Here is a 13,052-nt window from a genome sequence, read left to right on the forward strand (position 1 = left end):
GAGTGAGCAAGGTACTTCTACTCTGTTAGGCGCTAAGGCTGGCAGATTTATTGACATCTGATATAGCATAGAGTTTCCTTGTAACATGAGGTATGTTTCTGAATATAGAGGATATTCAGTACAGCACCTGCACTATTAGAGGTGGTTCAGTACAGCACCTGCACTATTAGAGCCAAACTAGGAGCAAAACAGAATTGTATTCCATAGGTGTTATAACATCTCTCTTTTTAACTATGACAGTGATGCCGACTTGTCAGGGTATGAAGTTTGGTTGGGGACTCTCTTTAAGAACCCGACGTCCAGTGATCCAGAGAAGCAAGTTATTTCGATCTCCAAGATTGTTTGTGGGCCCTCCGAGTCACACCTGGTCATGCTGAAGCTGGAAAGGTGGGTGGGCTGTGCTCATGAGTCAGAGATCAAGAAAAACACAGTGAAGAAGTAGACGCATTAAGGGGTCCAGACTCTGATTAGCGTTACTTTATCTTCTAAATCTAGGACTGCAATTACCGCTGAGAGTACACCATAAGGTGGGAACCTGGGGAGAACGTAGTCAGCAGTCTAAAGGCAGTAACATTACATTACATTAGTGATTTCTATTCCGCCAATACCTTGCGTTTCAATCGGATTACATAAAAGTTTACATGAATAGCATAAGAGATGTCATAAGAGTTACATAAGAAGTACCAAAGAGATGTCGAGATCTTAAGGTGATAAATTTGGGTAATAAGAATTACCAAATAGTTGTCGAGATCTTAAGGTGGTAAGTGTTGGGTAAATAGAGGTAAGTTAGAAGCACATTAGAGTATATTAAGGGTGTAGAGCGGGTAGGTGGGGTTTAGGTAGGAACTGGTCGTATTAGATAGGTTTTATGTATTTTTTGAAGGGATAAGGCATCACTTCAATTATCATGGCATTGTGTGAGATCACAAGATCACAGAAGGATGTTTATGTCTTTAGTAGACTAAGGAAATTTCTAAGCATCCAGCCCCATGTCTAGAATAGATGAGTAGAGCTTCACTGGTGTCCTAACTTTTAGAACAATGGATGAAGCCCTTGTTCAAGTACAGGAGAAGTTAGGCAACCAGAGTAAAGTCAGTTAAGCAATTAAGAAAATTTAAATACACTGCACAATAAGGGAACTGAGACCTGTTCTTTATTCTGCGGAATGCTCAGGGATGGCATTGATGAAAGCTAGACTGGAGGAAGATCTCCCAATTCAGTGAAGCATGCCTGGGCACACCATTCTTTCTTGTATCTCCATGTGCTGTCTCTCCACAGACCTGCTCTTCTGAACAGTCGTGTAGCTATCATCTGCCTTCCTCCAGAGAGGTACATTGTGCCTGAAGACACAGAGTGTGAGATTGCAGGATGGGGAGAGACCAGAGGTAGGATATAGCGCTGGAAATGCAGAAGGTGGCACATTCTGGATGACTGAGTTTATAAATTTTCCTGCTGCAAAGGGGCTGAAACTAGGCTGCTTTTATCTTTGTTGCCAGTAGTTATGGCGCTTAGCACTGTAGTAAAAATCTTCTGGAAGACAAACCAGAGAAACCCACACCAGAGATTAGCAGAAAGCAGCTAATCTTTGGATGCAGTAGTGAACATATTTTAACCTTTTATTGTGTTATTAGTTTAGTTTAATTTATTATTTATAATTTGCCTATATCTAGGCAAGTACAGAGAACATTCAAAATAAATAAAAACATCCAAGCCAACCATCCCTCATTACAGATTAATGCTATGCAACCTTCAAACATATATACCCCAATCCCTTACCCATATACAGTATAAACACACCACATCACATATGTTGTACAAAATGATGAAGTCATTAACGACTTGCAATAACAATAACATATAGCCATTTGTAAAAAATTTTTTATAGCTGTCAACAAGGTTCCGCATGAATGACTACTTCGAAAAATTGAAAGCCATGGAATCGAGGGTGAAATCCTCACGTGGATTAAAAATTGGCTAGCAGATAGGAAACAGAGTAGGAGTAAATGGACAATACTTGGACTGGAAAAGCGTCACCAGTGGAGTGCCATAGGGTTCGGTGCTTGGATCTATGCTCTTCAATATATTTATAAACGATCTGAAAATTGGTATGACAAGTGAGGTGATTAAATTTGCAGACGATACAAAGTTATTCAGAGTAGTGAAGACGCGGGAGGATTGTGAACATCTGCAACGTGACATAAACACACTCGAGAAATGGGCCACAACAAGGCAGATGAGGTTCAACGTGAGCTAGGATTTAAGAGAGAGGAAAAATCTTTTTGTTTACACCACAGTGCCAGTGTAGGTAAGAGAGGGCAAAGGCGATGAAGAAGCTATAAAAGGGGTAGAGAGGCTATAAAATAAACCCACCAGGATGTTTGAAAAAAAACAAAAAAAACCAAAACCAACCCCACACCCACTTAGGCAGAATCGAATCAAAATTTTTTTTCCCTGAATCGGGCAGCACTAGTATGGGTACAGACATAAAGAATCTGTATACTTTGGAGGAAAGGCGGGAGAGGGGAGATATGATCGAGACGTTTAAATACCTATGTAATATAAATGTACATGAGTCGAGTCTCTTTCATTTGAAAGGAAACTGCAATGAGAGGGCAAAGGATGAAGTTAAAAGGTGATAGGCTCCGGAGTAATCTGAGGAAATATTTTTTTACGGAAAGGATGGTAGATGTGTGGAACAGTCTCCTGGAAGAGGTGGTGGAAACAGAGACTGTATCTGAATTCAAGAGGGTCTGGGATAGGCACATGGGATCTCTCAGAGAGAGAAAGAGAGAATGGTTACTGCGGATGGGCAGTGTCACTGTGCGATGCCGTGCCGTGTCCATGCGGGTATGGCCAAGAGAGCCCAAAGCAGATGGCGCTGACCGAGTGGCTAATCAGTTCCCAATTGGAGTGGTGGATCAAGTAATAAAAACACCTGGATCAATTCAAACTTAATGTACTTTATTCCTTCAGGAACTCCACTTTTCTGAAAAACCCCCAAAACAACATACATAGTTCAAACATGTTCAAACATGGCTTTCAAAAATATATCCCAAATTGCCCTCTTTGGGCCTGTGTCCCTCCTGATCCACTCAAACGCCTTACACCATAAGAACATAAGAATTGTCGCTTCTGGGTCAGACCAGTGGCCTATCATACCCAGCAGTCCGCTCATGCGGCGGCCTTCTGGTCAAAGACCAGTGCCCTAACTGACACTAGCCCTACCAGCGTACATCCTTGTTCATCAGGAACTTGTCTAACTTTGTCTTGAATCCCTGGAGGGTGTTTTCCCCTATGACAGACTCCAGAAGAGCGTTCCAGTTTTCTACCACTCTCTGGGTGAAGAACTTCCTTATGTTTGTATGGAATCTGTCCCTTTTTAACTTTAGAGAGTGCCCTCTCGTTCTCCCTACCTTGGAGAGAGTGAACAACCTGTCTTTATCTACTAAGTCTATCCCCTTCAGTACTTTGAATGTTTCGATCATGTCCCTCTGTTCGAGGGAGAAGAGGCCCAGTTTCTCTAATCTTTCGCTGTACAGCAGCTCCTCCAACCCCTTAACCATCTTAGTCGCTCTTCTCTGGACTCTTTCGAGTAGTATCAGGTAATGCTTGCAAGCCCAGTACTATATTCAACTGGTTCAAAAATGCTTTTACACAGTTTCTATTTAAATTATCACTGGCAGTGTCAGACTGGATCTTGGCTCTGAGCTCTTCTGACAGTGGTAGAAGAGCTCCCACAGCAACTGTTGGTTGTGGTCCCTCCCCAACAGGACCCACAATCCAGTCAAAAAAGAGACCAAAAAATATCCAAAAAGACCACTGCCAGGGCACATTGTTCCCCCTTTCTTAATTCAGGTGAAAACAAATAGCTATTTTCTTGCTCACGACTGGTTCTAGTTCTGGGTTGAGGTGTTAGTAGGGTTCTTCCATTTTGGGACAATATTTTCCCTGTGTCCTGGGCACAGGCATTTTCTTACCACCCTTCTCAGTCCTAGGGTCTTTATCTGCCATCATGTTTCTAAATTGTCCAAACTTTACCCAGTATCTATGTCAGATTCCCCATGTACAGTTTCCAGAATCACCCTTAGAGCTGTCTTCAAAAATTGGTGCTACATTGGCCATCCTCCAATCCTTAGATATTGTGGCTGTTTTGAATGGTAGATCACAGATTGCTAATCTTAACATTTCATTAGCAACATTTCTGCAGAAGCATGACCCTGTTAACCTGCTACTGGTAGAGTTTATTCAAACGCTCTTGGTCTGTGCTATACCATGATCATTCTTCATCTCCCTTGTTTCTTGCTGTAGGCACAGGAAATGAGAATGTCCTGAAAGTGGCTATGTTTTCTATCATAAGCAATGACGAGTGTAATATTGTTCACAAAGGTCGTGTGAAAGAAAACGAGATTTGCACTAAAGCCATGGCTGTGGAAGTTGGAGCGTGTGAGGTAGGCCTTCTTGGGAAGGAATGAGGGAAATCTGATATCTGCCATTTGGTAATATGATGGTCCTGTTAAGTTTCTTGAACTTAGAACTTTGCTTCTCTTTCTCAGGGCGATTACGGTGGACCCCTGGCCTGCCTGACCCTTGACTGCTGGGTACTGGAGGGTGTTATCATCCCTGGGAGGGGATGTGGGCGGAAAGGGCAACCTGCCATCTTTATCCGAGTCTCAGTTTATGTTGACTGGATCAATAAAGTTATGAAGATGATCTGATAAGAAACAGGGAAAAAAAGCGAACACTGTATTATATTGTAAATAAAACAAACCTTTAGTGTAACAAGATGTTTTCAGCCACTGGGGGTTGGAGATAGATGGTTCATTTATATATAATATCATATACGTGTAAGTACTGGTTTAACAACTTATATGAATTCGGATGTACAGCCAATTGGTTCCTATTGCACGAATTAAATGTTATCTTTTCATTCAAAGTAGTAATGAAATTGAGGCTATTTCTTCATTGTTTAGTTGATGTGGAGGGCATTTTCAATATGGTGTCTATATCAGAGTTTGGATGTTTTGTGGAAAACATCCAGAAATTCAGTAGCAAACGTGACCATTTTCAAAACAAGAAAATGTCTAGCTTTTTGTTTAAAAAATGGTCATTTCTTAATGTGTTTGTGCTCAGTGAATCTGTCTTTTTGAAGAAAAAAAAAAAGTCCAAAAGAAAAATACACATAAACAAGCCATTGGGATGTAGGAGGGGCCAGCATTTTGAGCTGACACTGTCTGACAAAGGGTGGAAGGGTGCGGCAAGTGCGTATTTGTATTGAATACATTGTAGATTTTTCTACATGCAGACACCTACTTTTCATATGATTCTGGATAAATCTAGTTAGCAATGCACTTGTGATAGATAGGGCCAACACCTAATTATGAGCATATGAAAAGTTAGGTACCAAGATATAAAAAAAAAAATTGAATGTGGATTGCAGCCAAGGCCAGAAAAAAACACTAGGGGTAAGAATAAGCATAATAATATTCTCTTTATGTAATTGCTGGTTAAACTGGACTTAAGGAAATTAAACAGATAACATTTGTAGAGGTATTACAATTATAAGTGCTCTTTCTCTCTCTCTCTCTCTGTTTCACACCTACAAGCCTCATAGCTTTAAATGATGCCAGATGCTAGTAGTGGAAAGGCAGAGATATAGGACAGCACATTCCTGAGCAAAACAGTTTGTATCTAAATATATGTACTTCATAATCATATATGTGACAGAAATGAGTGTGGCGTGTGATTGACCCTCAGGTGCGCATGAAGTGTGTGATTATGTGTGTGCTTGTATATATGTGTTTAAACATAAAACTGATTTTGCAACCCTTATATGTTAACCTTTCGTTGAGACATATGGAGTTTGACTTATTTGACTTTTAAGCTAGGTTACCATAGAAATTCTCTTAAGTCCGTGAATTCGAGACGTTCAAGTATCTTACGGGCCACATCGAGGCGGAGGAAGATATCTTCTTTTTCTTTTTTTTCCCATTATTTTTTATTTTCAAATTTTTCATAAAGTGTACAAAATATTAAAATACAATTGATGAATATACAATATCACTTTTATATCTAATACATCATATTCTAAATATATTTTTCCCCCTCTCCCTCCCCCACCCTTCTATTACTTTTCAATCATACATTACATATTATATATCATATTATAGCATACTATGTAAATATTATTTTCACTACCTCCCCTCTATGTGTGTCACAAAGAAGATATTGAAAAGAAGAAAAGAAGAAGAAAAATCCTACTATTTATTCATTGCAATATTTTGTCAATGGCCCCCATATTTTTATAAATTTAGTATATGTCCCTCTTTGTATTGCTATTGCTCTTTCCATTTTGAATATATGACATATTGTATTCCACCAAAATGTATAATTTAGGTTATTATAATTTTTCCAATTGTTGGTTATATGCTGAATGGCAACCCCTGTCATAATTAATAAAAGCTTATTATTTTCTGGTGAAATTTGACTTTTTTTTCTCATCATCATTCCAAATAACACTGTATCATATGATATTGCTATATGATTTTCCATCAATTTATTAATTTGTGGCCAAATTGCATTCCAAAAACTTTTAATGTAGGGACAATGATACAGTAAGTGATCTAACGTCCCTGGTTCCAGATTACAGTGCCAGCATTTATTGGACTTAGAACTATCTAATTTTTGCAAACGTGTAGGGGTCCAAAAAGCTCTATGTAATAAAAAGAACCAAGTTTGTCTCATAGATGCTGACACTGTACATCTCATTCTCCAAGACCAAATTAGTGGCCATTGAGATGCATTAATTTGATGCTTAATCTCAATGCTCCAAATGTCTCTTAGACCATTTTTTGGTTTTTTATTCAAATATCCAGATATTAATTTATACCACAATGCGGCTTGATGTCCTAGGAAGTCTGCTTGAAAACATAAGAACTTTAAACTATATTGATTATTCAATGTTTTCCATTCAGGGAACCCAACCTGAATGGCCTGCTTCAATTGCAACCATTTAAAACTTTGTGTTTTACTTAGACCAAATCTATGTTGCAATTGTGAAAAATCCAGCAGTTTACCTTCTGAAATAACATCATCTAGAGATCTAATGCCTGCAATAATCCAGTTCTTCCAAAGGATTTGAGCTCCGCCAATTTTGATCTTGGAGTTTATCCATAGAGATTGATTAGTTGATTTGTTTATTGGGATAGGTGTTAATTTACTGATAAACCTCAACGTTTTCCAAGTATCCATTAATATTTTATTTTCTCTGTATCTTCTAGGTATGTTAATACTTGGAAGATGAACTAAATTTAGGGGAAACATAAGGCGCCATTCCAAATACAACCAATCTGGTGCATTATCTATAAGTTCTGGGAGGATCCAATACATACCTTGACGTAGAATATAGGCTTGATGGTACCTATAAAAATTTGGAAAATTTACCCCTCCCTCCTTAATTGATTTTTGCAAAGTTACTAAAGCTATTCTAGGTGTTTTACCAAGCCAAAGAAATTTTGTTAAAATGCTATTAAGTTTTTTATAAAAGGACCCCTGAAAATAAATAGGTATCATACTCATTTGATAGCAAACTACAGGCAACATCATCATTTTAATAGTTTGAACTCTCCCCCACCAAGAAATATGTAATGGGTTCCATTGTTCGCATAACTCCGTAACTTTTTTTAATACAAATTTTTCATTCTCTTTTACAGTATCTTCAATTGTATTTTTAACTTGAATGCCAAGATATTTAAATCCTTCTTCTTTCCATATGAACGGAAAAGCGTCAAATAATCCTTTTACACAATGAACATTTAAAGGTTTAATTTCAGATTTATTCCAATTAATTTTATAACCTGAAAATTTACCAAACTTATCAATTAATTCCAATAAAGAAGATAAGGTAGATTCTGGATTTCTCAAATAAAGTAAAATATCATCAGCATAAGCCGAAATTTTATATTCCATATCTGAATATGGAATACCCTGTATCCCCCCTGTTTGCTGTATTGCTAACAATAAGGGTTCTAATACAACATCAAATAACAAAGGAGATAAAGGACAACCCTGTCTAACTCCCCTCCGCAATTGAAAACCATCAGATATCATATTATTAATATTTAATCTTGCAATCGGGAAGCTATACAAAGTTTTTACCATTTGTATAAATCCAGAACCTATACCAAACCATTCTAAAGCCTGATACATAAAATTCCATTCTACCCTATCAAACGCTTTTTCTGCATCCAAGGAAACTGTAAAAGCCGGTTCATCCATTTTTTTTGATAAATTTAACATATGAAACAATAATCTAGAGTTATTAGAGGAATGTCTTTTAGCAACAAAACCCGTCTGATGCATATCTATAATATGTGGGAGAGCTTTGGCTAATCTCAAAGCCAAAATTTTCGCCAAAAGTTTATTATCCACATTTATTAAAGATATAGGCCTGTAGTTTGAAACCAAAGTAGGATCTTTATTTGGCTTAGGCAAAACAATTATTATTGATTCAGCCATAGTACCTTTAATATCACCTTTTATAAGTTGTGTCTGATATAAATTTAGTAAATGTGGGGAAAGGACATTTTGAAATGTTTTATAAAATTCTACTGTATAACCATCACCACCTGGAGCGGATCCAACTCTAAGAGATCTCAATGCTGTTTCTAATTCTTTTAATGATATAGGTTCATCTAAACTCCGTTTTATATGTTCAGGAATCTTAGGTCCATTAATTGAATCTAAAAAATTTTTACCATCTTTTTGTCTCCCCAAATAAGGCTCGGAAGAATACAGGTCTTTATAAAATTTTAGAAATTGTTTTAAAATTATATTTGTTTGATTTGTTATTATACCATTATCATCTTTTATCCCATTTATATTAGTTCTTCTTTTTTTTGCTTTAAGATAATTTGCCAATAATCTTCCCGCCTTATTAGAATTTCCATAATACATTGCTTGTTTGGAAAACAAATCTCTTCTTATCATTTTTGAAGTTAATTCATTATATTTACCTTTTGCTTTCAAAAGAGCTTGCAATACTTCATGTTCCCATTTACTTACCAATTTAGCTTCTAATATTTTAATTTCTTTTTCTAATTCTATATATTGCATTTTAATCTGTTTCTTAACAAAAGCTGAATATGATATAATATTACCCCTCATAGTTGCTTTAAATGCATCCCATACGTTCTCAATAGATGTATCCTCCACTAAATTTATTTGAAAGAAATCATTAATTTGTGTTTTAAAATTTTCCAAAAATTTATCATCCACAAGCAATGCATTATCAAATCTCCAAAGAGGTCTATCCTTTTCCAATTGATCTAATTGTAATTCTATCCATACTCCCGCATGATCCGAAATAATAATAGGATCTATGGAAGCTTTAATCACCTGTTGCACCTTATTTGTTGAAACAAAAATATAATCTATTCTTGAAAATGATTTATGAACCTGTGAACAAAATGAAAACTCCTGATCATTAAAATGAAGAATACGCCATATATCCTTCAAATCACATGATTGCACCAAATTATCTAAACCTAAAGATTTTATACTTTTACCTGGTTTTTTATCCAATAATGGATCCATTACAGCTTTAAAATCTCCAGCCACCACTAAATTAGAAGCAGCCAGTGGTAACAACATATTCTGTAATTTTTTAAAAAATTCTGATTGATTCGAATTAGGGGCATATATATTAAACAACGTCAGGGTATTATTTCCCATACTTATATCAACATGTATCCATCTTCCATGTGGGTCTGAATTTATTACCTTAATCTTGGCCATACATTTTTTATTTATAAGAATTGCTACCCCTGCTTTTTTACCCTCTGCTGGAGCAAAAAAACATTCTTTTACCCACCCACCAGTTAGTTTCTGTGATTCCTTTGTATTAAGATGGGTCTCCTGCAGACAGTAAATATCTGCATTTTGCTTTTTTAAAAATGCTAATACATTTTTTCTTTTGATTATATGATTCAGGCCATTAACATTAATAGAATATATCTTAAAAGACATTATATATTTTAAAATTTATCATCATAATCTTTTTCCTTTCTTCCTTCATATTTAAAATCCAAAAAAATTTTCTCAATGACACACATTTTACCCCTAAAGTATCCAATCCCTTATTAACCTTTTCCTTAATCATTCTGGTATATCCCATCTTTTTCCCTCCCTTTCCCACCCAATATAATGACTGCTTAAAGACACACATTGGAATTGCAACCCGAACATTCCCCTCCCCTCTAGGCAACCAATATTCAATTAATATCCCCTTCTATCTATCTTTATTAACCTTTGATATATTTAATCATATTTTACTCCTAACATTTCATTAATGTATCTTTATCCATTCAACAATTTTTAATTTATATTTCCCCAGTATTATAGTTTATATCATAAAATTTTATCTTAAACATATATTTAATATGGTATTGATATTTTTCCTGTATCTTATACTTTCTATTCCATCAGTTCTTATCATTCTTTAAAATCTAAAAAGAAATATCCATATCTTTATATATTATTTTATTATTCTTTTTCTTTTTTTTTTTTTCTTTCATTCTTCTTTTATCCAATTTTTATTGTTATCTAATGCATTCTTTTTTTTTTTTCTTCTGCTTTTGTTTTTTATTCAAGTTTTTATTTCTTTCTGATCACTCTTTACTCCATCCATCCATATTTTACTCTTTTAAGTTTAGTCTCTTGAGTTTTCATTTTGGTTTTTTTTTTGTCTATTTCTTCTTTATATTTTTATTGTCTTTTCTTTAGTTCATATTTTTCTTTCTTCAGTATTTCAATGTCTCACATTTTTATTTTTTTCATAATGTCATCAAAACCAATCTTGATATTTTATGTTAAAATGACATAGGTTCTGATTTTGAAAGAAAGGTTTTTAGTTTTTCTGGATCTTCAAAATACAGAGATTTATCTCCAGATGATACTCTCATTTTTGCTGGATAATACAATCCGTATTTATATCATTTTTCTTTTAATTGAGGTCTCAAGTCTAATAGTCTCTTTCTTTTATTTGCTGTGTTTTTAGCAAAATCCGGCAAAAACCATATTTTGGATCCTTTGTAATTTAGATTTTTGTCTTTTTTGGCAGCATTTAATATTTCTATTGCTTGTTGGTATCTAAGCATTTTGAATATTATTGGTCTTGGTCTGCCTTGATTTTCTATATTTTTTACTGGGATCCTATGTGCCCTTTCTATTTCTATTGGTTGTTTTAAATCCAGTTGTAGTATTTTTGGAATTAAGTTTTCTAGAAATTGTATGGCATTTTTCCCTTCCAAATTTTCTTGTATTCCAAAAAGTTTAATATTTTTTCTTCTTCCTCGGTTTTCATAGTCTTCCAGTTGATCTTTCAATTTATTCAGTTCCAAACTGTCATTTTTGCATCTGTTTGCTTCACCTTCTAAGACCTCCATTTTAGTTTCTAAGACAGTTGTTCTTTTATTATTTATTTCCATTTGTCTATGGATATTTAGTATTTCTTCTTTCATTTCAGCCATATTAGTCACAGTCTCTTTAAGCATTTGTTTAATCTGTCTCAGTTCTTCCATAACTTCTGCTTTACTCAATAAATCAGGTTCTTCAGCAGGAAGTGGGATCTTACTTGGTGTAATTTGATCCTGCTTCTGTCTTTTTGCTGACATACCAGCCTCATTTTTATTTTGTCTGGTACTTGCCATATTCCTGAACCTATTTTTATATTTTTACAGATTTTACCTTCTCCACAATCTTTATGCTCAGTGATATTTCTGTCCACCACACCTTCAATGCTATGCTGTTGAGGAAATAGCAATTTTTTTTTGGGATCCCTTCCTTCAGGGTTCCTGTCTTATTTCGTTGGAGGGTATTTTCAATTGGCACAATTTTCACCAGTTTTCTTTTTTTTTTTTTTGATGTCACACAGTATAAAAAGAAAATTAGCTCCTTACCCTCAGGATTTCTCTTCAAAATCGGCGCTACTTCAAACTGCCTTAATTTCAGACTGACAGGCATTAGCCTTTCACCAAAATTAGTTTAAATGGAGGAAGCTTTTATCTTTTCTTTTTTGTCGTTGGCTAGTTCAATGTCAGTTTACCGTGGTCTCTTCCCTCAGGGCTTTATTTTATTTTAGTTTCGGCAGGTGGAGGGTAGTATCGGTTGCCACAGTTTTCGCCTATTTTATTTCTCCACAGTTATTTTTGATGTCGCTCAGCAAGAAAAAACAACCGGCTTTTTATCCTCAGGGCTTTGCTGTAACACCAGCGGGGGAGGGCTACATCAAACTGCCATATTTTTATCTTTGACAGGCACCAGCCCTCAACCGAAATCAGTCTGAAGGGAGAAATTTTTTTTCTTTCTGTCGTTAGCTAATTCAATGCTCAATAGTCTTCCTTCACTCTTTCCAGTATTTTGCTTTCAATGTCACTTTTTATAACACAAAAAGAAACCGGCGAAGGAGTAACTGATCTCCTTAACTCTCCGCCCCCAGGGCTCCGTCTCAGCGCCGTCAGGAGAGGGCTGCTTTCAACCGCCACAGCTCCAGAATTGACCGGCACCAGTCTCCCACCGAGATCGGTCTTCTTTTTACTTTTTTTTTCTTTTGCCGTTGGCCAGTTCAAATATTCAACAGCCCGCACTAGCACAGAGAAAAGCCGGCAAAAAAACCCAAAAAACAACAACCTTACTTGTCTCCTTCCCCTCAGGTCTTTCCTCAGTACCGGCGGAGAAAGTATTATCAAATTTTCTCTGTTGGTAGATATATATGAGTTTTATCAATCAGCATTGATTTTTCTATCAAAATAAACTCGAAGGGGAAAATTTTTAATCATTTGTTGCCTAGTTGAGAGGAGCGCCGCGATCACACGTCCATTTTGTGTGCGCGGTAAGCCACGCCCCCTATCTTCTTTTTCAAGGGTCCCACGACAACAAGAGGGCATCCGTTGAAAATCAGGGGCGGGAAACTACGAGGTGACACCAGGAAATTCTTTTTCACTGAAAGAGTGGTTGATCGCTGGAATAGTCTTCCACTACAGGTGATTGAGGCCAGC

General features: G+C 36.0%; 1 protein-coding gene across 2 annotated transcripts in view; it reads left to right on the forward strand.

Moving 5' to 3' along the window:
• The window catches only part of MST1 (macrophage stimulating 1), a 155,371-nt gene extending 150,435 nt beyond the window's left edge, over window positions 1-4,936 (forward strand). For both annotated transcript variants that reach the window (XM_033926395.1, XM_033926396.1), the window contains exons 15-18: window positions 241-387; window positions 1,279-1,385; window positions 4,309-4,448; window positions 4,554-4,936. In XM_033926395.1, the coding sequence (XP_033782286.1) occupies window positions 241-387; window positions 1,279-1,385; window positions 4,309-4,448; window positions 4,554-4,715 (556 nt within the window). In that variant the 3' untranslated portion in view covers window positions 4,716-4,936. The remainder of the gene's footprint in view (window positions 1-240; window positions 388-1,278; window positions 1,386-4,308; window positions 4,449-4,553) is intronic.
• The last annotated feature ends 8,116 nt before the right edge of the window (window positions 4,937-13,052 follow it).

Source organism: Geotrypetes seraphini, chromosome 17, assembly GCF_902459505.1.
Source record: "Geotrypetes seraphini chromosome 17, aGeoSer1.1, whole genome shotgun sequence".
Lineage (NCBI taxonomy): Eukaryota > Metazoa > Chordata > Amphibia > Gymnophiona > Dermophiidae > Geotrypetes > Geotrypetes seraphini.